Source organism: Diabrotica virgifera, chromosome 2 (genome assembly GCF_917563875.1).
Source record: "Diabrotica virgifera virgifera chromosome 2, PGI_DIABVI_V3a".
In the NCBI taxonomy this organism is placed as follows: Eukaryota; Metazoa; Arthropoda; class Insecta; order Coleoptera; family Chrysomelidae; genus Diabrotica; species Diabrotica virgifera.
In genome coordinates, this window is record NC_065444.1 from 130,686,986 (window position 1) to 130,714,827 (window position 27,842).

The 27,842-nt window shown below is 31.9% G+C and overlaps 2 protein-coding genes across 2 annotated transcripts in view; one reads left to right on the plus strand and one right to left on the minus strand.

Moving 5' to 3' along the window:
* Positions 1-27,842, plus strand: part of LOC114327520 (rotatin) — a 247,415-nt gene that overhangs the window by 163,488 nt on the left and 56,085 nt on the right. The window lies entirely within an intron of this gene.
* Positions 1,203-21,349, minus strand: LOC126880199 (uncharacterized). The gene is made up of 4 exons (XM_050643987.1): positions 21,256-21,349; positions 13,549-13,707; positions 1,505-1,660; positions 1,203-1,448 (listed from the first exon to the last, which is right to left on the minus strand). Exons 1-4 carry the CDS (start codon positions 21,298-21,300, stop codon positions 1,290-1,292), a joined length of 519 nt encoding a protein of 172 aa, XP_050499944.1. The 5' UTR covers positions 21,301-21,349; the 3' UTR covers positions 1,203-1,289.

Consider the following 27,842-nt stretch of genomic DNA (forward strand, 5'->3'; position numbering starts at 1 on the left):
TATTCCCATTTTTCTTGGTGTAACTATTTTCATTATCTTAGTTTTTCTGGCGTTTATGTTAAATCCGACCTTCTTCCCTACTTTTTGCGTTGCATGTGTTGTATCTTTTCTGTTAAAAGACATATATCATCTGCAAATTTCAAGTCCTCAAGTTGGTTAAAAACATTCCATCTTATTCCTGTCTTATTACTAGTAGCCTTGGATATGATCCAGTCGATTACTATCAGAAATAAGGTCGGAGAGGCAGACAGTCTTGCCTTACTCCTGTACCAATATCCATTTGTTCTGTTAACTTTCCTTCGTGGACTATGCGTGTTGTGAGCTTCGTAGAACAGTTTTATAATTCTGATATACTTGGGAGGCATTCCGTATTTCTCTAGTAATTTCCATCAGGCTTTGCGATCTATGCGATCAAACGCTTTCTCGAAGTCTATAAAGTTCACATATAGCTTATTCTGTCAGTCACTCTAATGATTGCTCTATAATCATTCTCATCGTCCAAATGTGGCCAATGCAGGATCTTCGTGCCCGGAATCCAGCTTGGTTTTCTCTTATAACTTTATCAAATTCCTTCTTCATTCTTTCGAGCATGATTGGGTCTTTACTTTGCTTGTTGTGCATAGTTGGGTGATCGGTCTCCAATTTTTACATATGGATGTGTCGCCCTTCTTAGTAATTTTGACAATTAACCCTTGCGTCCATTCTCTGGGTAGCTCTTCGGTTCCCCAAATTTCATTTAAAAGTGTGTACAGTATAGAGGTGGACGTTTCGAGGTCTGCTTTGATTAACTCAGCAGGGATATTATCTATTACGGCAACTTTTCTTTTTTTTTAATTGTTTAATTGCATATTTTATCTCTTTATGGGTGAATTCTTCGGTGTTCATGTTGATTGGTTGTCTCTTAGGTTCCTCTTCTATTTCGTCTGTTACATTCCGTTCTTTCTACATTTCTTTGAAATACTCCATCTATCTAGTAGGAATTTGTTGTTCTGTTTTCACTACGGCACCATCTTTATCTTTTATTTTAGTGATACCGTTTCGGCTTATTCTTGTCAAGGTTCTTGTGATGTACAATTTTTTTAGGTTGTTTTCTCTTTTTTAGGTCGTTCAGATTCATTAATGATTAGACTCGTGGAGGTGATATTAAATAATTTGCGGCGGGGTTAAATTGGCGTAGGAGAATTATTGAATAAAAAGTAAGGTAATTTTAAAGGTTATTGATTTCATTTGATGACAATACTTTTATTTGGTTTTAATTAAAACTTGTTTGCAGAACTGAATAGTACATACTACTCAGTTAAAGTAAACACTACTTCGTAACATCCTATTCGTGTCTTCTCGTCACTTTTAGGGAAGAATTCAGATCGGATTTTTACTTTGCCAGGTGGGAATTCTTTGTATTTGAAAGTACTGAAATCTATCGGATGATTTTTAATTTGGTATCTTCCCTAAAAGATAAAGTTTTTATATAGATTTTTCTATGTTGACAGATAACATTATTTACCTTAGGGTAAGGACAACTAGATTTTATTCCAGCGCTTTTCTCCATTTCTTTTGCAAATTCGCCCATAAAGTTTTCGACCATAGAGCATACGTCATCGTTTTTACTAAAAACAGTTTTCCATTCGTTGTCGTCAAATGAATAAATGGTTACTGTATTCTACATGAAAAAATCGTAAATTAATTTTAAATAGCAATTTGAACCAATTTAAACTAAAACTATCCATAACTACACTAATCACAAAAAGTATCGCATAATTTTTAAAGCAGAAAAAAAGATTAAAAGTAATTTTTAATTTTTAGCAGAATGTTATAATACTCGTTTGCTGTGTTCTTTAGGTGTCTACAAATCCATAACATTTCAAGGCTGACATGTGTTTTGCCAAAAAAGAAAGTAAACAAAACGTTGATAAAAGAGAATATTTATTTTTAAAGTTTGTGTTTGAGAATTTGATCTGTGCACTACGTCTGCTTTATTTTTCAATGAAGAGGTGCATTCTTAGAAAAAAAATGAGTAATTTAATGTCAGGACAAGCAGCCCAAATCGTAGCTTTATTTGGAGATATACGATTGGAGCAATATGTCGCTGAGGTTATGAGAATCCACCAATCCAGCTACTCCGGTCAACTTACACATCCGAAGGTACAAAAATTACCATCAAGCTGAAAATTGTCAGGATTGTTCAAAATACCATCATAAATGAAATATAAAAAGTCCTACATAGAGCCAGTTTGTCGATGATCCGGGAAAGGTTGCAATTTCACAGGTCAAATTTATTTTTTATTGAACAAGACATCGTAAGTATTGAAGATTTACTTTTCGGAATGATATCAAATTCTGATTTTGATCGAATTATTTTTAGTTTACACATAATTTATGAAAATTCATATCAGAAACAAAGAAATATACATTTAAATAAATTTAATAATCTTTTAGAACAAAATAGTTTACATACTTTTGATAACCTAAATAGAAATGACATATTAGCGACAGTTGTCAATCTATCAAATAGACATTTAAATGCAACGGAAAATTTGGTATTGTCAAAAGGTTTAAACTATGCTGTTACTCATCCATCTATTCCAAAATTAGACATAATCAGCTCAGTGGAGAAAATATCCCAGTGTCTACCAACTCATGAAAAAGAACAATATAGGGTACTATGTAAACTTGAATTAGAAAAGTCTAATCAAATTAAACAGAACATCAGCAAAGAGGAAATGAAAGCTTTAAAAACTTTAAGAAATGATGACTCCATAACAATCCTACCAGCGGATAAAGGCAATGCAACTGTAATAATGAATAAAATACAATATGAGGACAAAATTACAGATCTAATTACAAATGGACCTTATAGCAAATTAACGAAGGATCCAACGAAGACACTGGAAAACAAAATATATAGAACTTTATTCAAATTTAAAAATGATCTAACATACTATCAAAGAAAATTAATGACACCTCACTACAGTAAGACACCACATTTTTATGGAGTGCCGAAAATTCATAAAGCGAACATACCACTTAGACCCATTTGTAGTACCATCAATTCTCCTTGTAGTGAACTATCAAAATTCTTATTAAACATTCTAAAACCATTTGCTAATAATGATGACACTTTTATAAAAAATACAAAACATTTTTTAAACAAATTATCAACTATTGAATTTAATCCAAATAATATTTTAGTAAGTTTTGACATAAACAGTTTATTTACAAATGTACCATTAGATAAAACTTTAAACATAATCAAAACGAAATTAGAGAATGATAATACATTGGCAACTAGGACAAGACTAAATGTATCAGCTATAATGGAGTTATTGACATTATGTACCAATAATACCTATTTTCAACTAAACAATGAATTCTATAAACAAAATTTTGGTCTAACAATGGGCTCTTCTTTATCTCCATTATTGGCTAATATATTTATGGAGGATTTCGAAACTAATATTATTTCTAAACAAAATTTAAAACCCACAGTATGGTGGAGATATGTAGATGATGTGTTTTCAATATGGCCTCATAAATCAGAATTGTTGGATACGTTCCTGAATATTATAAACGATCAAGAAGAGACAATAAAATTTACAATGGAAAAGGAATACAATAACAGCCTACCTTTCCTCGATGTGTTGATCTCAAAGAAGGATATTGGATATGAGACTCAAGTGTATAGAAAATCAACACACACCAACAGATACCTCAATTACAAGTCAAATCACAACATCAACGTTAAAAAGGGAATCATTAAATCCTTATATGATAGAGCCAAAATTACTTGTTCTAACGAAAATTCCTTTTTAGCAGAAAAACAATTGTTAACATCTGTTTTATTAAAAAATGATTATCCTTTATCGTTTATAAATAAGGAATTGTCAAGATTGGATCGAATGGAACAGAACAACTTAGAACGGGATCCTACAACATTCACAAGAAATAATACGAGAAAAATATCAATACCATATATAAAAGGATTATCCGAGAAACTTAAAACAATAGGAAATAAATTCAACATTTCAACAACATTCAAAACAACAAACACATTGAGATCTATTCTATCTAAAACTAAACCTAACAATGATCAAGAAAGAACAAAGAATTGCATTTATAAAATACCTTGTGAATGCGAACAATTTTATTTAGGTGAGACATCAAGACCATTAGACGTTAGAATAAGTGAACATCAATCTTATATTAAAAATAGAGAATTTGATAGATCTCAAATATGTCAACACGCATGGGATAATGAACATAGAGTTCAGTGGAGAGATTCAAGTATAGTCCTGAAAGAATCAGATAGTAAAAAGAGAAAAATCAAAGAAGCGGCTCTAATTCTGCTAAATGAAACCAATTGTGTCGCAAATTCCTCGGTAGAATGCAGTAGGATGTGGTTGCCCATACTGAAAGAGGAAGTCAACAGAAAGAAAATACCAAGATTAGTAAGTCAATAACATCGAGCTGGTACATATTTTATATTTTAGTATTACTTATATCAGTCCTGTTTTTGTAACAATATAGGTTCCGGTACGCAATGTTCTGGAGGGTCTGGGGAGTGTTCATAAAGGGGGTCCACCCCCGGGAAAACTTTTTAAATTCAGCCTCAATAGGGGCGTTTTAAAGCTGTTTGGGATTACGGCAAAAATTAATTAATTTGTCTATAATTTTGTGGTTTTTTTTATCTTTTTCCCAAAAGGTCCCGGTACGGCGTACCGGCGCGTACCGTCACAAAAACAGCACTGACTTATATATCTAGTATTAATATTATTTATAATTTAAACATGTTACAAGTCAGAATTTGGTATTATTTTTTGAGAGTAAATTAAATGTAAGACCAAATACTTACGATGTCGGGATAGTATCACAAGGTTTTTTCCTGGTTTTCCCTTGTGATTTACTATGAAGTCTCTGACGCGAGAATTTTACTGTCGTTGCATTTGGTTGTCTTTTTAAAGACAGATCACATGCTATAATTTTTTTGTGACGGATATTCTTGAGTTGGGGTTGATTTCATGTAATCGAATGAACTATCTTTCAGTAAGTCGTCCCAGGAACGCAACTCATAAATATTGGCAATATCATTTTAAAGTCTTCTACTTTAAATTGTATAATATATGTCTAAATTGCCAATATAAATGAGTCAGATTAAATAAATTATTAGAAGAATTTTTTTGCCTAGCAACAACATTTTTGTTTATTTAGTAATATTTTGTATTTTGACAACGGCACCCGATTTGGGCGTCGAAACGTTAATAAAATTATTTTTTTCATTTTAATTGTGGCTTATTTCCCATATAAATAATTAATCATAAAAAGTCCTCATAAATCCGACCCGAGCTAAAAAATTTACGCGGGGTCAAAGGTCACCAAATATAGTTTTTAGCGATTTTCAGCGAAACGGTAAGTTTTATCATAAAATTAGTTTTAACAAAAAATGTAGATTAGATAATTATCTATAAAAAATGTCTTATTACTTTTTTTCCTAAGAACCACCGTTTTTGAGATACAACGATTCAAAAAGTTGTAATCGTCATAATATGCGCACACATTTCCACACCACCTTTGAGTTAGTGCACTTAGCGCGTTTTTTAACGTGGTTTTCCCAGTAGGATTATTCCACGGATCTGTTATAATTCTGTTTAATTTGAAGCTATTGAATAATTGATATTTGCAAGGGTTAAAAATGATAAAAGTTATAAAAAGCGGTATAAATTAAAAACAAGGGAAATTTATCCAACTGGTTCATAATTTTCTAATACTTCTGCTTCCTCTTCTCCTTGTTCTTCTTCTTCTTAACCTTCCAGTTCTTCTTCTTCTTGTTCTTCTTCTTGTTCATCCTGGGTGCAAGTAAATTGTCCCAATAATGACACATCGCATGGCTCCTCGATAGAATCAAATGAATCCTCAATTGTTGGTGATTCAACATTGGAGCACGACCGGTTTTAACAATTAGTGCTTGCTACCGAACGAAACAGTCCAACTTTTTTGCAACCACATTTAGCGCTACATACCTTATTACAGTTAGAAAAAATTGTGTTCAGTTTTTTCGGCGCAGGTGGGAGTAAAGTTTGAATTGGTTCTAATGAACTGTCGATACTCGAAAAAGATGTTGATGGGCAGCCGCTGAAGTTGGAGCAAGACAAGATAATTGCACTTGTTTTTTATTTCGAATTGCACTTCATACATAGAGAGAAGAAAGCTAATTCCGTTGGAAATAACTTTTTGTGGAGTTGAATTAGTTTTTTTTTAAACTTCAGCACATTTAAGTAAAATTAGGTTTAACACGTATTTTCACTCCGGAGTAGTACTAAAGACTAATTAATACCACGAGGGTGTCATCTACCTGAAGGATTTCGCCACCCAGGAAGATAACGGTGTAATTTGCATAATAGTAAACAAACTAAATTTGCATGAAGTTTACTGTATATTGAAATGTTTATTAGTACTAAGCAATAATAGTATATTACATACCTAGCGGGAAAGTACTCTATTTCAGCCGAGCGGCAAGGTAGTTTACCGAGGTGCGAAGTACCGAGGTAAACTACAGACGCGAGGCTAGAATGAGTTCCCGAGAGGTTTGTATACTATTTTACTCACAATCGGTTAGTAGTTTATGGATTTCTAATACTCACAATCTACCAATAATAATTTCGTTTCAAATATCTGTATCCATTTTCATTATGTGATAAGATGAATTATTTTAAGTAACCTGTGAGATCGTTGCTAGGTAACAAAACAAGTTTGTTGAATCTGACATTTAGGCGATACACGACGCCATTAATTGTACATATAATCAAATTGTGTTTATTTTACAAAAATGTCTGATAGTGAATTTGAATGTACGCCACCAGAACTGCGGGTAGCTGCAGAGAGAGCTACTGAAGGAATAATTCCTGAAAAAAGCAGGGAGAGGTATGAAAACACCTATGAACTATACAGTAAATGGTGCGTGGCTAAAGGTGTGCAGCATACCTCTGAGGCGGTACTTCTTGCTTATTTTTGTGAAATGAGCAAACAAAGTAAAGCCTCCACATTATGGTCAAGATATTCGATGTTGCGAGCAGTATTAAACTTTAGGCATAATGTTGATTTTAGTAAATACGCAAAATTGCGGGCATTTTTGAAAAGGCAGAATGTGGGATATCAAGCTAAAAAGTCGAGTGTTTTTTCTGAAGCAGACATCGATACATTTTTAAACAATGCCCCGATAGAATATCTTCCTCAAAAGGTAATTTTAATTTATTTAATGCATATTAAATATATGTTATATTAAATTTTTTTAGGTTGCTTTAATTATTGGCATTTCCGGAGCCTGTAGGTGCGATGAACTTTTAAAAATGAAAATAAGTGACCTTGATATTTTACAAAATCGAATTATAATAGTGATTCCTGTCACAAAAACCTACTCTTCCCGTACATTTGTAATTACAAAATCGGAATGGATAAAAATAATAAAGCAATACTGTGACCTTCGTAATAACATTGACTCTGATAGATTTTTTTTACAAATAAGATTTGGTAAAATTACACGACAGCCTTTTGGGCATAATGCTATAGGAAGTTTTCCCAAAAAAATAGCAACTTATTTAAAGTTGGAAAATGTTAACAGGTTTACAGGACATTGTTTTAGACGTACTTCAGCAACATTATTAGCAAATACAGGTGGAGACATCCTACAGTTGAAAAAGTTGGGGGGTTGGAAATCCAACACCGTAGCAGAGGGATATGTGGAGAATTCATTACATGGACAAACAAAAATTGCTAATATGTTGTCTCATGTAGAAAATCCAGAAACGTCGGCGTCACCATCTATTTCTGAAACTCATAATTTTGAGCAACACGGTCTTACTTTAACCGTTAATAGTAATCATAATTCCAATGTAACTATTAATATTTATAATTCCAAATAGTTTTCTTTTTGTTATTGTTGTTGTTGTTTCTTAATTAAATAAATGTTGAGTGGATTCTATTCTTTCTAAACCATCTTTTAATCAAAAATGACATTGACATTTGCAGGTAGAAAAGTGACAGATGCTAGCCAGGAAAGTACTTTCCCGGCTAGCTGGGAAAGTAAAGTAAGTAATAAGTCGCTTCCTGGTTACTTCAAAGGTTAGAAATCCATAAATTACTAACCAATTGTGAGTAAACATTTTTCCTAGAAAGTTAGCTTTCATTATTATGTTCAAACCCTTCTGAGAAAAGAAAACGTAGGGTGATTAGATTAGCCGACGTACCTATAGAACGTGTTTATTTCGACAAAACCCATCTTTACAAATTGAATAAGACACATAAGTAATCAGAATTATTATAAGTTAATACTTTGTCATATCAATTTACTATTTTTGTTGGGAATAAGCCTTAAAATTGAAATAATAATTCGTATTACTTTCGCGTTATATTCACTTTGTAAATATTTTTTTGTTGGCACTGTAATATAATACAGCTTATACATTGCATCCCTCGGTAGCCCGCAAGCTGTATAGTAGAAACATTATCTTATAATATCTTATATTATTATGTGTAATATAAGTTAAGTTGACCGATAGAATATTATGTTTACTTGTATTACAGCTTCAGTGATGTATATGTATACAGTTGAGTCCGCGAGTCTTTACCCGTGCGTCATCATTTAAAGCATACGAAATAAGTCGAAAATCTATTTCAGGCAACAACAAGTGACAGAAAGTGGCTACTGTTCCGATTACGGCTTTTATTATAAAATTTGACGTTATCAAATATACAGAATGTCAAATGTAAGTTTTGCTTCAAAATTTTTGTGCAGAATTACAGCTACATTTGAAGTAGCTTAATAAATTATTTTATTATTATTGATTAATAAATAAATAAACAATTTATAAAAAAATTCAATAACATATTTTATTTTTGATATTTTATTCACTTTGACGGAAATCTAAACACAATAATTTCTTTACTGTGTGAATGACGTTAGCTTTGTATGTTTTAAATATTAATTGCCAAAATATAATTATTTACCTTAAAATTTCAAAGCCCAATATAAAATTAGTTGTGAAAACAACTGTTTGTGTAATATAAAGAAACTTCAAAACGCAAAAATTCGACAAAAACCTCAAAAAATTTAACTGACTGACAGCCACAAAAGTAAACAAAGCAGAAACGTCAAACAAATTGTGCTTAAAATATGAAAACATACCGAATCGTCTTTTTTTGTACCTATCTCTTTTCAATGCACTGAGTCTAGATGGTTCATAAAAATAACATGTGTTTTTACTTAATAACATACGGCAGCTGGTTTGTCATGTGTTTCATGCGTGGAAGAGAATGATGCTAGATAAAAAATATGTGTTTTATCTAGCCAGGTATTAATGACGCACGGGTAAAGACTCGCGGACTCAACTGTACGTGGTGTACGGTGTACTAATACATAAATATAACTCTTTGAATCGTTGTATCTCAAAAACGGTATCTCTTACGAAAATAAGTATGAATATATTTTTTATAGATAATTATCTAATCTACATTTTTTGTTAGAACTACTTTTATGATCAAATTTACCGTTTCGCTGAAAATTGCTAAAAACCATATTTGGTGACCTTTGACCCCGCGTAAATTTTTAGCTCGGGTCGGATGTATGAGGACTTTTTAGATTTCATTTATGATGGTATTTTGAACAATCCTGCCAATTTTCAGCTTGATGGTAATTATTGTAGCCTCACTCCTATACTTTGCCTAGACTTTGCCTATACGTAGGCTAGGCAATTGCGAAAGGATTTTTCCACAGTCCGTAATGTTCGAATAAGTGTCAATTCGGTTAGAAACAGATTAAGGGAATTTGGAATTAAAGCCAGAATGCCTGCTACTGCTCGACTGTTAACTAGGTCACAGTGTGGCACGTTTAAGGTTCGCACGAGAACATGTCGATTAGGATAGCAACGATTAGGCTAATATTCTTTTTATCGATGAGTTAAGATTTGCACTGTGTGGATCCGACAGACGCATTTCAGTTGACGGACGCGTAGGTAAGCGATTTGCTCAGTGTAACAAAAGATAAGCCAGAAATTTTAAAGGTGGCTCAATTATGATATGGGGGGGGGGGGCATCTGCTTTGTAGGTCACACAGAATGAACAGTGTTTTGTAGGGGATCCCTGACAGCTGATTGGTATATAAGAGAGGTTCTTGAAGAAAATGTTCTTTGTTCCAATGTTCTTTGTTCCCTTTGTTCCAATTATTGAAGATAATTTCGTTCTTCTGTAAGACAATGTTCGCCCGTACGTTACTAGTATAAGGATGGAATATGGATCTTCAAGAGGTTGGTATTCGAGCTCTCGATTGACCAGCAGTCAGCCCAGACCTAAACCGAATTGAGCATGTTTGAGACTGCCTAGAAAGACGCATAAGAGCCCGTATCATCGCTTCATCCAAATAACCTTGATTAAATGGGAAATACTTTAACGGAAGAATGGGATCATTTGGATTTGAAGTATATACAATCTCTGATAAGAAGCCTTCCACAGAAAATGAGGGACGTCATAAGAGTCATTGGTGCTAATGCCAAATCCTAAAATGTTCAATTTGACCTTGAAATTCCTTATTTCATAGATTTGTATTTTTTATTTTTGTTGAATAATTATTATTTTCATTTGTTTGGACTGCTAGTCTTTTAAATTATATAATCTGGGCATAAGATGCCCAAAAATGACACAAAGATAGTATTAGATGACATGAATGTAAGAATAAGACGTGTTCTCATTCCCGATCTAGGAAGGCATAGCCTACACAACGTCAGTAACGACAATGAATTGACAGTCGCTAGCGAATATTTTGAACTTACGAATATACGCAAGGTAACCTGGACCTTCCCTGATGAAAGAACAACCTGTCAGATTGATCACATCTTAGAGCCGTTTTACATGACCGAGATTTACTTCGAAAATTATTTCAAGAATAATAACGAAAATGTATGTAGTAAAATTATACAATTTTTTTATTGATCCTTGTTTTACACCTATACTTAAATCTTAACATAATTGTTGTGAAACGCATGCGTAGTGTGTAGTGTGACTGACATTAAATAGAATTTTGTTATAAATAAAAGGCCACTGATGAAAGAAAACTAAGTTAGTTAGAGGTAACATAAGAAAAGAAGAAATGTGAAATGACATTTTAAGGCTATGAGTTACAACTTTCAAATGTTTATTTTTTAGTAATATATTTGGACAGAGAAGTAAACGGACAGCCTATGCCTGACGTCACAAATGTCACAAAATTGGGAGGAGCTTATATTGACTTTAAACAATTTTGTTTGTAACCTTAAATTGTCATAAGGAATTTTTCATTTATGTGCTTTGTGTGGCAAAATAAGACTTCATTTAGGTATTCCGTTAAAGAAACGTGTTAATTAAGAGATTTTTATTCGTTTTTGCTCAGGTGGTTTTTATTCCTTAGTGGTTAAAAATAAACATAACCTCAAAACTGTTTACGTTCTAATCATTGCATTAAATGAACTCACCTGTGCAAAAACGAACAAAAATCTCTTAATTGACACGTTTCTTTAACTAAATACCTAAATGAAAAGTCTTATTTTGTCACACAAACCACGTAAACAATAAATTAAAAATTCCTTATGAGTGTTTAAAAACAAAATTGTTTGGAGTCAGTCATAAGCTCCTCCCAATTTTGTGACGTCAAGACTTAGGATGTCCATTTTTGTGCAAAAATAATTAATTTGAACAAAGCAAAGATACTTCACTGAATAAACAAATCAGCATTTGTTGTAATTATAAAGGTTATGTTATCGTAAAGACCACCGCGTAATTTAACGTTCTGCGCAGAAACTCGCGCAGTTTACTCTGAAAACTTTCTAGAATATAGAACTGGTTCTAAATTTTTATATTGAAAATTATCATGGTACATTTCAGAGTAAATCTTGTGTTTTACATCTAATATTTTTTATTAGATAATGTTTCATAGTAGTTATAAGCGTCAGTTTCGAAGTAAATCTCGGTCATGTAAAACGGCTCTTATTAGACTCAACACACGGAAGAGACATCTGGGTGGCCACGCTACTGTTCCATGGAAAAATGAAAATATCTCGAAAATTAATAAATTTAGGCATAGGGAATGTTGTATACAAATTAAAGTACGGTAATGGTACTTTTCGATAGTGATATAAAATACTGAGAAATTTTAAAAAAAATCCATTTAAAATTACTGAGAAAATAATGTACTTGCGTTTTGACTCACCCTGTATTCAATATAAAGAAAATTAGCAATATCAATCATTTATGAAAATTTTGACAATAAATAAAAAATATGGCATCAATAAACTATTGCCGTTGTGCTTATTTTTATTTATACAGGGAGTTGAACTTGTTACGATTTTCATATAAAATTGGTTAAAACTTTGTAAGTACCCTGTATAACATACCAAACCTTTATATTTTTGTAATGGAGAAGTTAAGAAGATTTCGAATATAAAATAAAATACAGGGTGTTCCATTTAAAAAAACATAAGTTCGGTCTGCCACTATGTTATCGAACACCCTGTAACATTCTAATTAATTTTGAAATGTGAAGTTCAAAGTTGGCTACAATTTTTGTTATTAACTTTTATTGCTATCTATTACTATAACGAATCTACGGAGCTTTACCCCACCTAATCAATCACCCTGCATAATCAATTGAAATACGTCGTATCTCTCATCACGCACTACATGCCCAGGTGTTACAGCTTTCGTGTTTTGATGGTTTCCATTATTTCCATTCTTTTGTTAACTTTTCTCACGACTTCATTGTTTGTTACATGATCGGTCCATGATATCTTCAGGATTTTTCTATATATCCACAGTTCAAATGCTTATAGCTTCTTAGCAGTCGTCTCGTTAAAGTCCTTTCTCATTTTATGTTCGTGCTTTTTCTATTCGGACTTGATTTCTTTGGAATAATTGTTTGTGTGATTAATTATTGTGCCAAGATAGTTGTAGTTTTCTACTTGTTCCAGGGTATTACCGTTAATTATCAAGCTTTTAGCATTGTTTTGGGGTTTTGATAACCTCATAAATTTAGCTTTCGTGATGTTTATTGATAGCCTATATTTTTTCCATACTCATCTATATGTTTATTAGCCTCTAGAGGTCGTGGAGTTTTTCCACCATTATGATCGTATCGTCCGCGTACCTAATGTTGTTAAGTGGTGTTCCATTGACCTTTATTCCAGCTGTTTCTCCCTCGAGAGCCCTTTTCATAATTTCTTCAGAGTATGCACTGAACAGTAGTGGTGACAGTCCACATCATTCTTTTAATTTTGAACTCTTCTGAAGTATTTTCATTAATGAGTATAAGTGTCCGTTGCTTATAATATAGATTCCCTAAAATTCGAAAGTCATTTTAGTTTATTTGTTTTGTTTTGAGGACCCCATTAGCTGTTTATACACATGTGACATGTGAGCTGTTTATACATCAGTTGTTTATACTAAAAAGAAGATATTTCAGATAATTTTAATAAGATCGTTACTTTCATTTTAAAGTTCATTGGTTAAAAAAGGAGATAAAATATCGTAACCTACTATAAGATCATCATTAAAATCGACTTTGGTATCCATATATCCGTCTTCTACAATTTGTTTGTCTCCGTCGTTTTTTATCTTCATACTAAACATTATCGGATGGTCTTCATTATCACATTGTGCAATGTCATTTATTTTGACATTAACAGCATCGCAGAACTGAAAAATAAATAAGTAATTAATGTTAATGGAAAATAAAATATTGATTTTTTATATAAAATATATGGAGTGCACAAAAGTTTATCGACATAAAAACCTAACCATAAATAATCATACCTAAGAATATACCTCTAGCTTGCTCTACCTAGGTTCAATAATAAATTACAGGAAAACGTCACTTAAGAAATACAAGCATGGATTCTTAACGGTAATAAATTGTTAGACTTTTTCTCATGAGGATCTTTCAGTGCGTCACAGTTTTTCGATTTCTTTCTAACGCATTAAATTGTATGTGACAGAAAAAAACGCACGTCGGTGATTACATTTCGTCGGTGACATTTATAACATTTATTCTAGTTGTCAATAGATGGCGCCATAATCGAAAATAAAATAATCTGCGAATTATATACTTAATATATCTACGAATATAATCTGAACAATTTATAAGACTATACAAATCAAAGAAAATACCATTTTATAAATGCAATAAACACAATTGATTTGATTTTATGCCAAATTGCAAATAAAATGTGACAACTGTCAGATTTAACTAAAATGTCATGTCACTAAAATGTATATTATCACGGACTTCCCTTTTTTTCTATCATTTGTGACGCACTGAAAAATGCTCATGAAAAGAAGCATATACATACAAATCCTTAAGAGCGTAGTCGCAAATATTTTACGGCTATCCCTACTTTTTCTTCCTTTACACGGCAAATTACGTGTAGTAAAATTCTCATTGGTAGGGAGATGTAAACATTAGTTGACAATGACATTGTCATCATTAAAATAAAGATAGTTATTTCGCTCAGATTTTTAAAATATTCTTGGTTACTTGTATAATCGCTTAAATTATTAATTCAGTTAATTAATAGGATTATTTTTTCATTAACTATGTATTCAGTGATTACAAAAATTTATATACTATACAATAAAAACTAATAATCGAGAAAAGAGGAAAGTCATAAAGTGATTTTAATAATAAACTATTATTATGGAACGTTTAGATAAATTTTGAAAATCTTTAACAAAAAAATACTTGGATCACTGAATATACCCTGCTGTATTCTGTGCTTGGATCTTCCATAAATAATAAAGAATAAATAACTTGTTATTAATTTTACGTCTTAAATCAATCATTTATCAAATAGAATATCAATATTATTTAATAAACAACTCAAAATATTTGTGAAGCCGTATCAAATATTTAGTAACCTTGTTGCCGCCACATTCGGTTCGACTGAGTGCGTTGTATGACAAAGATAGCGAATGTTCGATTTGGAAAATATCACCACGGATATGGTGTTCATCTTTTTCAACTCCTGGAAAAACTAATAAATATTTTTGCAAAATTTAAATGCAGAATAAAATATTACAATATTACCGAGGATAAGATGTCCTTTAGAATAGACGAAAAGTTTCTTTTGAATGAGATATTTAAAATTAAAAATCATACTCAATTTTCTCTTCTTTTTCACCCCTGTAACTTATTAAAATAAACATTATAGAAGTTTTCAGGGACTTTCTACCCCGGGTAAAAATGTAATCTTTCATGCTGCGTTTAAATTGTTCAAAGATACTTATTAGTTTTCTCAGAATTCTACAAAAATGAATGCGTTTAAAACGCATTAAAACGAAATTTTGCAACAACTACTCTCTTAATGAAAAGCAAATTACTGAATAGATGGTATAAGCTAATAATCTACAAAACAGTTATTATTTGAAGTCTACACCCGTTAATATAATGGAAGTTGAGGCGATAGAACCACCCCTGGAATTTCGACGACAGTTTTTAAGTGATAAATTTATTACTAGAACCATAGGAAAAAATACAAACTATCTGCAGGATATACATAAGTTATCAATTTTAGATCTAACTCATAAATATTGGACAAAGAAAAAATGTCCCCTTCTTGTAGATAGTTACTTGAAAATATCTCAATACCGAAGTACTTTCTATACTTATGAAAATCAAGTTTCACCTATGTATTCCCATGTATTAGAAGAAATTTTCTCAAAACAAATTAATACTTTTTTTATGGATATTAATTTAAATCCAGCCGTTTTTCAATCATTTATACTTCATAAATGGCCACATTATCAGTTTTACTATACAGATTGATCCAAAGTACAAAACAAAGTAGGATGTGCAATAATCAATATTCAAAGTGGATTTAAAAAATTATTCAAATTGCCTTGTGAATCATCGATATACACCGCTGAAATGATAGCGATACTTTTTGCTTTAAGACACATATTTAGTAACGAACCCTATAGCTGCATAATATTTACAGACAGTAAGAGTGTCGTTGATAGACTAACTAACGTACATAAGTCCCAACAACTCAATCATATAGAACTGGAAATTATGACTCTTTATAATAAAATTGCAAATTTAAGAAAAAACATCATTATATCATGGATAAAGGGACACGCAGGCATTAGGGGTAACGAAATAGTAGACAGGCTAGCCAAATCCGCCCTAGGAATAGGCGAAGAACTTCCCATGAACTTACTACCCATTTCGGATATTGATATTATTAGTAGACGACACCAAAAAGAAAATTGGCAAAGGTATTATCGAAACACGAGAACTAGTAGTATTTACAAACAAATGCAGCCTGAAATTCCCATTAAAAGATGGTTTCATTCTGTATCAAATCGCCATTTCATAAGAGTTATAAATAGATTGAGATGTAATCATGCTCTTACCCCCCTTCATATGTACAGTTTGGGTCTCACATAGTCACCTAACTGTGAGTGTGGAAAAAAGGTGATCTACTACATATTCTCCTCGAATGTTCACATCAATCAGTAAATATAAACAAATTTTATGATAATCTTAATATATTAAAAATTCCACTTCCCGTCTACCTGAACAATTTGATATTTTCTGAAGATATTAATATATTAAAAACAATTTACGAACATATCAGAAACTGTAAATATAGATTGTAGCAATAAAATTTACCCTGTATTTAAGAAATTTTGTTAAAGCAGGCATGTTTGTTAAAACAAAACAAACATGTTTGTTTTGTTGTTATTTTTTTTAAACCCTGTAGATTTAAGTAATTATTGTATATTATAATTGAAAAAAGAAAAGAACAAAAAAAGAGAAAAAGAAAAGCAAAAAAAAACTAAGAAGATGTAAACCTCCGCGAGGTTGAATCGGGTTTACGTCTTAGCGTAGTAAAAAAAAACAATTTATAAAAAATAACAATAAAAAAAATACAACAAAAAATACAAAAAAAAATGAACAATCAAAACATATTATTTAGTTTAGATAATAATTGTAGATAATAATGTTAGTTTGTTATGTATTTAGAGTTAGAAATACAGAAAAAATTCCTCTGATTGAAAAATCAAATTTGTTTGTTTTTAAAATAACAAAATGTCTGGCTAATTGGCTCGGCCAAGGCCATCAAATTCACACAAAAAAAAAAAGTTATTATGGTAAGGGAGCCCAAGCGGGGATTTTTGCAGTACTCGAGCGCGTCAGATTATCATATGGGGAGAAACCTGGTACCCTGCAGATGTACCTCTACCATATATTGGCTCGTAACACAGGGAAGTTCGTTAAGGGAGGGCCCGAAAAAAAATAGATCCTTAAAAATACTTGAAATTGTCAGAAAGATAAGATAAGTATATGCAAAAGAGTGTATATTTCAAAAATTTTACGATTTGAGCGGGGCGTAAGGAAATGGGCGAGTCAAAAAGTTTCACAAAAAAAAAGCGAATATTTCGCGAAATGAACGTCAGATCGAAAAACTAAAAAATACGTCTTCAATATTTAAAAATAAAAAAGGATATTTTTTTCAATTTAATTGTGGCTTATTATATTTCCCATCGAAATAGTTAATTATAAAAATGCCACAAGGAAATAGCTTCAGAACAAACATAAAGTATTCTACTTTAAAATGTATAATATATGTCTGAATTACCGATATAAATGAGTCAGATTAAATAAATTATTGGAAGAATTTTTCACTAGGCAGCAGCATTTTTGTTTAATTCATTAATATTTTTTGTATTTGACAACGGCATCCCATTTGGAAGGCGAAACGTTAATAAAATCATTTTTTTAGTAAAATTGTTGCTTATTTCCCATCAAAACTAGTTAATTATAGTTACTGGGATAGTATCATGAGGTTTTTCCTCGTGATTTACTATGGAATCACTAAGACGAGAATTTTACTGCCACCATTGCATGTGGTTGTCTTTTTAAAGACAGATTTTTTTGGAACGGATATTCTTGAGTTTAAGATGATTTTATGTAATCGTATGAACTATCTTTCGATAAAGTCGTCCCAGGAACGCAACTCATAAATATAGATAGGCAATATCATTTTAAATTCTTTTACTTTAAAATGTATAATATATGTCTGAATTGCCAATATGAATGAGTCAGATTAAATTAAATTATTAGAAGAATTTTTTTACTAAGCAACAACATTTTTGTTTAATTTATTAATATTTTGTATTTTGATAACGACGTCCAAGGTGGAAGTCGAAACATCAATAAAATTATATTTTCAAGTTAAATTGTGCCTTATTTCCCAATTAGAATAGTTAATTATAAGTTTGCGTCATTTTTTTTGTCGGACACTTGGTTTTTTAATAAACATGTTTTATTTGAAAGTTAAAAAAATTAAAATTATGACTTTTGTAATCGCGGAAAATAACCTGCCATAATTAACATATTTACGTTGTCTGACTAAAGAAACGAGGCTTTAAATATGTGGGACAAGAGATCAACAATCTTGCTATGATTTTTTTGTGATGGATATTCTTGAGTTTAAGATGATTTCATGTAATCGAATGAACTATCTTTCGATAAAGTCATCCCAGGAACGCAACTCATAATATAGATAGGCAATATCATTTTAAAGTCTTCTACTTTAAAATGTGTAATATATGTCTGAATTGCCAATATGAATGAGTCAGATTAAATTAAATTATTAGAAGAATTTTTTTACTAAGCAACAACATTTTTGTTTAATTTATTAATATTTTGTATTTTGATAACGACGTCCAAGGTGGAGTCGAAACGTCAATAAAATTATATTTTCAAGTTAAATTGTGCCTTATTTCCCAATTAGAATAGTTAATTATAAGTTTGCATCATTTTTGTTGTCGGACACTTAGTTTTTAATAAACATGTTTTATTTGAAAGTTAAAAAAATTAAAATTATGACTTTTGTAATCGCGAAACATAACCTGCCATAATTAACATATTTACGTTGTATGACTAAAGAAACGAGGCTGTAAATATGTGGGACAAGAGATCAACAATATTTTGTAATTAATTATAAGTATGTACTTTCAATTGAAAATTAAGAGATTTGTAATATCAAAACTTTACCGCGCCAGAATGGCATTTTGCAGGTGCCGTACTCGACGATCGCTCCCTGTTTTTTTGTCCGACAAAAATAATTTATTTTATTTTAACGTATAATCTTTTGATTAAAATTAAAAATTATAGTTTTGCAAAAACAAAACATAACTGCGCTAGAGTAATAGGTTTAGGTATTGTGCGTGGGGAAAAGCGTCCAACCTGAACCTGCACTCTGAAATTTTCAGAAAGTGGTAGACTCGTTCAAAGAAGCAATTAAAACCATTTTTTTCTACGACCACTATTCAAAATGCACTTTTCTGCACAGTTTTATGTTAACAAGCTTGATATTTTCTCACAGTATAAGATATATGACATTAGTGTGCAGAAAAGTGACGTTTCTGTGCCCGAAAGTTCTTTTCTGCACAGTTGACTACCTCATTCTGAGTAACGTTATATTCTGTTTACATCCGTGGTTAAAGTTTAGATATATATATTTAACCTGTAAGACAATTATTATATTTAACTATAGAATAGAAATTAAATTATGGATGTTACAACTGTTTTATTTTACAATTTTATTCTTAATAAACATTTTATAATTATGAAATAACCAATAAGGATTTAGCAACCTAAGCAAGATACGTCGAATGAAGTAGGTTTGGTGAAAATTCGTGACTGCATAAATATAACGTCAAATGTGACACTATTGTGTAATAATTTTTTAAAATAGTTTAAATTTAAACAAATTAAGGAAGTGCATTAATTTTTTAACTGATTTCTGTGCAATTGGTTTGGTTTAAGGAATTTAAATTGATTAGTATTAACTAAATACAGTTTAAAATTTATCACATATTATTATAATTAATGAAATTGTGATTTTTATTTTTAGGAAAAACTGTGCTTGTAGAAAAAGTATAGTGTGTAACACGTGCAGAAAGGTAATTTCTCATTCGTGTGAATTTCTCATCCACTTTTCAAACTCGTGAGAAATTAGTGCCTTTCTGCACTTGTTGCACAATATACTATTAAGACTTTTGTAATCATTTTCAAGAACTGACGGTGTAGGTACTGGGAATATTTCCTTGTGGTATTTTTGTAATCAACTATTCTAAATAAGCCCAAATCGGATGTCATTGTTATTGTCAAAATACAAAATATTACTCAAATAAATAAAATCATTTTTTTAGTTACATTGTGGCTTATTCCCCATTTAGAATAGTTTAGGTACTGGGAAAATAAAAATTTTTACAAGGACTTTCTAAATTTAATAATAGGTCTGGATCCCGCGTATGAAAAAAAAGTTGATTAATAGCATGCTGAAAATTTGTTAATAGCTTAAGGGTGTCTAGTCGGACAAACTTTGATATATGGGAACACTGGAACAGGGGAAGTTTTAATTGTGGAACAGGTTAAAAATTTGGAACGGTCAGACCACGAAAACGGCACATGTATTTTGTCCGACAGAATAGACTTAAACTTTCCGAACAGAGATTAAGCTCTCATGCAAAAATCAGACTGCTGTTTATCACCAAATGGGCGTTTTAATGAGTGGAACATGTAGAATATGTCAAATTGTCAAATGACAGGAATTATGACAGGTGATAAATAGCAGTCTGATTTTTGCATGAGAGTTTAATCTCTGTTCGGAGAGTTTAAGTCTGTTCTGTCGGACAAAATAAATGTGCCGTTTTCGTGGTCTGACCGTTCCAAATTTTTAACATGTTCCACAAATAAAACTGCCCCTGTTACAGTGTTCCCATAGATCAAAGTTTATCCGACTAGACACCCTTAAGCCATTAACAAATTTTCAGCTTGCTATTAATCAACTTTTTTTTCATACGCGGGATCCAGACCTTTAAAGAAATAAATGTGGAAATTGCTACACAGTTAATGAAATATGTACATAATAAATTAAATATTTTTGCTACTTCTAGAAAATTTGAAAATATTTTGGAAGCATTATGTTAATTTTAGTTTCATTTATTCTTGAACCTAACATTATTAATTATTTTAAGTTATTCTCGTATTTTTTGCTTCTACGAAGTGAAGAGGTGTATGTTGATTTTAGGAATTATCGGAGTAAACATTTTTCCTCTTTATATTAGCAAGAATCAGTAAAGAACTATTTTATATTTTAAAATTATTAATATAAATTAGTATTTGTATAACTAAATAAAACTTATTGCGCTTATTAATATGTATATACTTACAGTTGCTACACAGACCACTAAAAAGTACCTAATTATTGGAATCATTTTAGAACTAAATCACAACTAAATCATTTTCCGTACAAATCGTTTTTTATACTAGTCTAATATGTTGATCTGTTACGCTGATACCAAAACTAATTTTACATATTATTGTTAGAATTTAAATTAAAAATTATTTTATTCTGAAGAGCTGTCATTATTATTATTATCGAAAAAACAATTACAGTTTGCAATTATATGCACCAGTTGGTACTTAACTGGGAATTTCCTTTTGGTACAAATTAACTCTTTCATTTGATTGAATTTCAAAATATCCTTTATTAATATTTTTTAAATATGTATCAAATTTAGCTAAAAAATTTTAACAATATATTGTTTGACATTGTTTCCATGTGTGTTCATTTTATATTATAGAGAGGAACTTCGATGTTATCGTTTTTCGAAAGCTGGCAAAAATTCAAAGATAACATAATCAACGCTGCAACAGAATCACTTGGAGAGATGAAAGTGACTAATACTAACATATCAAAAAAGGAAACCCCATAGCTTAGAGAGGAAGTGAAGATAAAATGTGAAGAAAAGAAGAAAGCCTTTTTACAATACAGAACAAAACAAACACAACAAACGAAACGAATACTTTAGTCAGATTAATAATAAAAGGGGAACACTGGCAGAGTTTCTCAAAACAAATGGAACACGACTTCTAGGAGCTCTTTTTGGGGTTCTGGTACAGCTGCCCAATCCGATGTTATTTTTAAATTACAAAAAAGAGCAATAAGATATCTGTTTGGCCTCAAAAGAACAACACATTGCAGAAGCTACTTCAAAGATCACAGGATTCTAACACTACCTTCTTTATATATTTTAGAAACTGTTTGCTTAATTCGTAAACATCTACATGTCTTTCCAGCAAGACCTATACATGACTATTCCACCAGAAATTCTACCTTTGACATATATTTAAATCTATATTATATTCTACAAAAAAAACTATACAACCATCTCCCTCTACAACTTAAATCTGCAACATCTTTCCCCAAGTTCCGTAAAATGACAAAAGCCTATTTATAATTCTTATTCTTAGCCTATTCTATTAGCCTTTTTTTAAGTACAGTAGGAAAAATGAAAGAATACCCATGAACGAACATATAAAACACGCTGTATTTTCCTGTCACCGTGTCATACAAAAAATTGGCCAGCGCAAGTACATGTCATAATTATTGTTACATGTACTTGCACTGGACAATTTTCTTTGTGACACGGTGACAGGAAAATACAGCGTGTTTTATATGTTCGTTCATGGGTATTCTTTCATTTTTTCGACTGTAGTAGAATTTTAATCTATATTTGAGTGTCATATGCAGCAGCTTAACTTATTAATTTCTTAAGGTAGATTATGCAATTTGCATTTTTTTTTAATTTTGCAATAGATTGTTACTGTTTTTTGTTTCACTTCATTATATTTTATTTATTTTGACGATTTATATAATTTTAGTAAATTGTATTTGTTATTGTTTTTATTTATGATTCTTGTAAGCTTTGTCTATAAAACTGTTAAATTTTTCATGACAATAAGTCACAAAAATAAGTATGGAGTATGTCAGAGGACAAAGAAAAGAGATGAACGAATTAATAAAAACGAAACACATTCAGAAGGAAACGTGGGCAGACTACTTCCGATCTCTATTTGCTAAAGGCGACGATAATGAACCACCAACACCTGAAGTCACGACAAACGAAGAAATAGACACCGAGGAGGAGGAGGTAAAGGAAGCATTAAAAAAATTAAAAATAGAAAATCTCCAGGAGAGGACAGAATATCGAACGAACTCCTAAAATATGGAGGACAAGATCTGACTAAACAACTATTAAAGCTAATACAAAAAATGATAGAACAAAAAAGAATACCACAAGAATAGAGATTAAGCATCCTAATACCTCTCTTCAAAAAGGGAGTCAAATCGGACCCAGAGAATTATAGAGGAATTGCCTTATTAAACACAACATTAAAATTAACAATCAACGTGATAACAAACAAACTGAATAAAATTATAACAGCAGAAGAACAACAAGGTTTTAGGTCGAGAAGATCATGCACCGACGCTATATTTATAATGAGACAATTTCAAGAGAAATCGTTAGAATGCAACAAACCGGCATATTTGTTTCGTGGACCTTAAGAAAGCATTTGACACGGTCAAATTAAAGGACATTTCGAGCTTCGAGAAAAACGCTCAATTTTTCGAGCAGGAACATCCGTGTTAACCAAGTTAATCTTATAACATCGACCTAGTGTCGTTTCAAATTTTAATTTTAACATCACAATCATGTAACACTAAGGTTTTTACAAACAAGAAGTGAGCTAGTTTTAACTACGAGTAGATTGTGTCACTGATAATGGTTTGATAAGACCAACAACGTTCTGGAATTTTTATTCTTGGAAGTTATTACTTTTTGTAAGTTTTTTTTACTAACATTATGTTTCCACTTATCTCAGGGGAACACCATTACAGGTTAGAAAAATCAGGATAGGGTCTTGGAATCTTGGTAGTCTTACAGGTAAGAGTCTGGAGTTAGTGGATGCGCTCAAACGAAGAAGAGTTCAAATTGCTTGTATTCAAGAAACTAAGTGGAAAGGACAAAGGGCGAAAGAACTAGGTTAAGGATACAAATTGTGGTATGTAGGGAGTAGTAACACTAGAAATGGAGTTGGTATAATTGCTGATAGTGAAATGAAAGATAACGTAGTAGAAGTTGTAAGAACGAGTGATAGAATGATGTCAGTGAAATTTGTAATTGATAAAGAGGTGTTGAATGTTGTGTGTGTGTATGCTCCTCAAACAGGTCTGGGTGAGAATGAAAGAAGAGCTTTCTATGACCAATTAGGAGACGTACTGAGTGATATTCCAGCAGAGGAGAAAGTTATAATAGGAGGTGATTTCAATGCACATTTGGGCCAAGCCAAGACAGGATATGAAACAATATATGGGGGATTAGGATTTGGAACTAGAAATGAAGCTGGAGATGACATGCTTGAATTAGCAACAGCATTGGATATGGCGATTGTTAACACATTCTTTAAAAAGAGAGAAACTCAACTTATTACCTACAAAAGTGGACAACATCAATCCCAAATAGACTACTTCATGATAAGGAAAGAAGACATACGTGAATGCAAGGACTGCAAGGTAATAGTTAGTGAGACAGTAAGCCAACAACATAAGCTGCTTGTTCTGGACATCGAAGTAAAAAGCGAAACTAAACAAAAATATCGGAGAGGACCACAAAAAATCAAGTGGTGGATGCTAAAAAATGAGAAAGAAGGTCTATTCAGGGAAAGAATAGTAGAAAAAATATGTTGGAACATGAAAGGAAGCCCTAACACAGTTTGGAGAAAAATGGCCAATACTATTAGAGAGACGGTTATTGAAATACTTGGGAAAACGTCAGGAAAGAAGTTTGAGGATAAAGAAACTTTGTGATGGTCAAATGAAGTACAAAAAAAAAATAAAAGAGAAGGGAAAATTATATAAAAAGTGGCAAGAAACCAGATCGGACATAGATCTTTTAAAACTATATGGTCGCCAAAAAGGAAGCGAAAGTAGCAATAGCAAAAGCTAAAGCAGAAGCGTATTCAAAGCTATACGATCAACTTGATACCAGGGAAGGCGAAGCAAAGATATATAAAATAGCCAAACAAAGAGCAAAGAAAGCAAGAGATTTTATTCAGATTAGATGTATCCGAGATGAAAATAATAAAATACTAATTCAGGAAAAGGATGTCAAAAAGAGATGGAGAAAGTATTTTGACAGTTTATTAAATGAAGAATTTGACAGACAGCCTGTGGAGTTAACGGAGACAGTAACAGCAATGGTTACCAGAATAACAAACGAGGAAGTGGCTCAAGCGCTTCAAAAAATAAAGAAAGGAAAAGCAGTCGGACCAGATGATATTCCTGGGGAAGTATGGAGAGCATTGGGAGAGACAGGAATAAGTTGGCTAGCAGGTCTATTTAATAGAATAATGGAAGTTGGACAAATGCCAGACGAATGGAGAAGCAGTATATTATTAGTACCTGTCTACAAAAACAAGGGAGAAAACAATGTACAAACTACAGGGCTATAAAACTACTTAGCCACACCATGAAAATATGGGAGAGAGTAATTGATAGACGGATACGTGAAGAAACTGAAATATCCGATAATCAATTTGGCTTTATGCAGGGCAGATCAACAACAGATGCAATTTTCATTGTAAGGCAACTGATGGAAAAATACAGGAATAAAGAGATCAACGCTCATATGGTATTCATTGATCTTGAGAAAGCATATGCTAGAGTGCCTCGAGAGATTCTGTGGTGGGCACTCAATAAGAAAGGAGTCCCTGGCGAATATGTAAAGATTGTGAGAGATATGTATGAGGGAGTAACGACTAGTGTTAGGACAGGTGTGGGAGAGACTGATAAATTTCAGGTGAAAGTAGGATTGCACCAAGGCTCGGTGCTTAGTCCTTATTTATTCTCATTAGTTCTGGACCAGATAACATCGAAACTACAGGGGAGCATTCCATGGTGCCTAATGTATGCTGATGATGTAGTGTTAATAGGAAATAGTGAAAGAGACTTAGAACAAATACTGGAACAGTGGAGACAAGCTCTGGAGGAAAAAGGTTTAAAACTTAGTAGGACAAAAACAGAGTATTTGGAATGTTCATTTAAAGATGGAGTTACTACAAATAAAATGGTATCTTTGGATGGTGAAATGATTGTGAAAAGCAATAGTTTTAAGTACCTAGGATCGGTATTACAGAGTAATGGAGAAATAGATGGAGATGCATGCAGTAGAATTAGGGCTGGATGGATGAAGTGGAAAGAAGCGAGTGGTGTGTTGTGTGACAGAAAAATTCCAATGAAGCTGAAGGGAAAATTCTATAAAACAGCCATAAGACCGGCTATGATGTACGGAACTGAATGTTGGGCAGTGAAAATGAAAGAAGAACAACGAATGCATGTGGCGGAAATGAGAATGCTTAGATGGATGAGTGGAGTGACAAAGAAGGATAAAATTAGAAATGTGTATATTAGGGGAAGTCTAGGTGTGGCACCAATTGATGCCAAAATGAGAGAGCATAGGTTAAGATGGTTTGGTCATGTTCAACGTCGAGACGTTAATCACCCAATACGAAGAATAGCTGCAGTGCAGATTCCTGGAAGGAGTAGGAGAGGAAGACCAAAGAAGACCTGGGGGGAGACGATAAGGCAGGACATGTTAGTAAAGGTGATTAACATTGATATGACCCAAGATAGAATTGTGTGGAGAAATGCAATTAGGGAAGCCGACCCCGCATAGGCATAAGGGAAAGAGAATGATGATTATGTTTCCACTTAATAGACAGAGATCACCATAATATTTTCTCCTAGTCTCCCCTCTCCATTGCGCATCAACGTAGGTACACAATAAGGCGTTTTACTGAGCGATACACCCTATTGTTTCCAATGAAATTTAACACTGTTTAAAATAATATCTCTTATTTATTTGAGAAGGAGCTACTAGATGTGAGAATAAAACTTCAATGTGCCGACTGTTTACACTACTGCAAAAAGAGTATAAATTACAAATGTCACTTCACTTATAAATGTTTAAATTGAGAAAATTACTGTAGAAATAAATAAAACACCTTAAAAGTCATGAAAATTCTCATATAAAACGAAGTCCCGCCAGAAGAATCCCATCTGAAGTATTTCGCAATCCTTTGTTGAATTTTATTAGAGATTTTCGTAGGTCCGATAAACAAAATTTAACGTTAATTGAATTAGTGAGTAGAGGAGCCCAAATTTGAAGACAGATGAGTGAAACAGACTATTTAATACCTTTTTGTAAACTAAGATAAATTAATGTTGTTTTATAATCAAAATTTAACCCTCACGCACAAGTTGTAGTCCATGTGACTAACAACTTCAGTGAGAACTTGGGTTTATTATTATGTACTAATTGTTACAAATAAACTCTATTATTATTATTATTATTATTAATAATAAAATTATACTTTTGGGGGACATCTATGCACAAAACTATTAATTTATTTTTCACAGCTTTTTGAAATGGGCCAATAACAGCAAAAAACTGCATTGGAGATCATTCGTCAATTTGAAAAGTTTGGCTGTACTAATGGCAGGTGTAAAAACTACTGCCCATCAGATCAACCTCGTGAAAAGATAATTAGACAACAAAAAGAAATTTGAGAAACCCAGGTCTGTGCATTGGATGAAGCGACGCCGTGTTCAAGTAGACAAATTGTGAAATTGCTGATGAATTTCACTTAAGAAACAACGAGGAATATTTGAAAAGAAACAACTACCATTGTTATAAAATGCAGACATTTCAAAAAATATTTCCTGGTGAAACGGATGGAATTTTGTGAAATATTATATATTTTTTTAAAGAATCTTTTGTTTACAGACGAATCGTAGTTCACAATTCACAAGAAACAATCCATCATCCGTGGTACGTTATTAGTTTCAGCAAAATAAACATTTGAGTGTGCCTGTACGTACGCAGTATCCACCAAAGTTGAATGTTTGGATTGA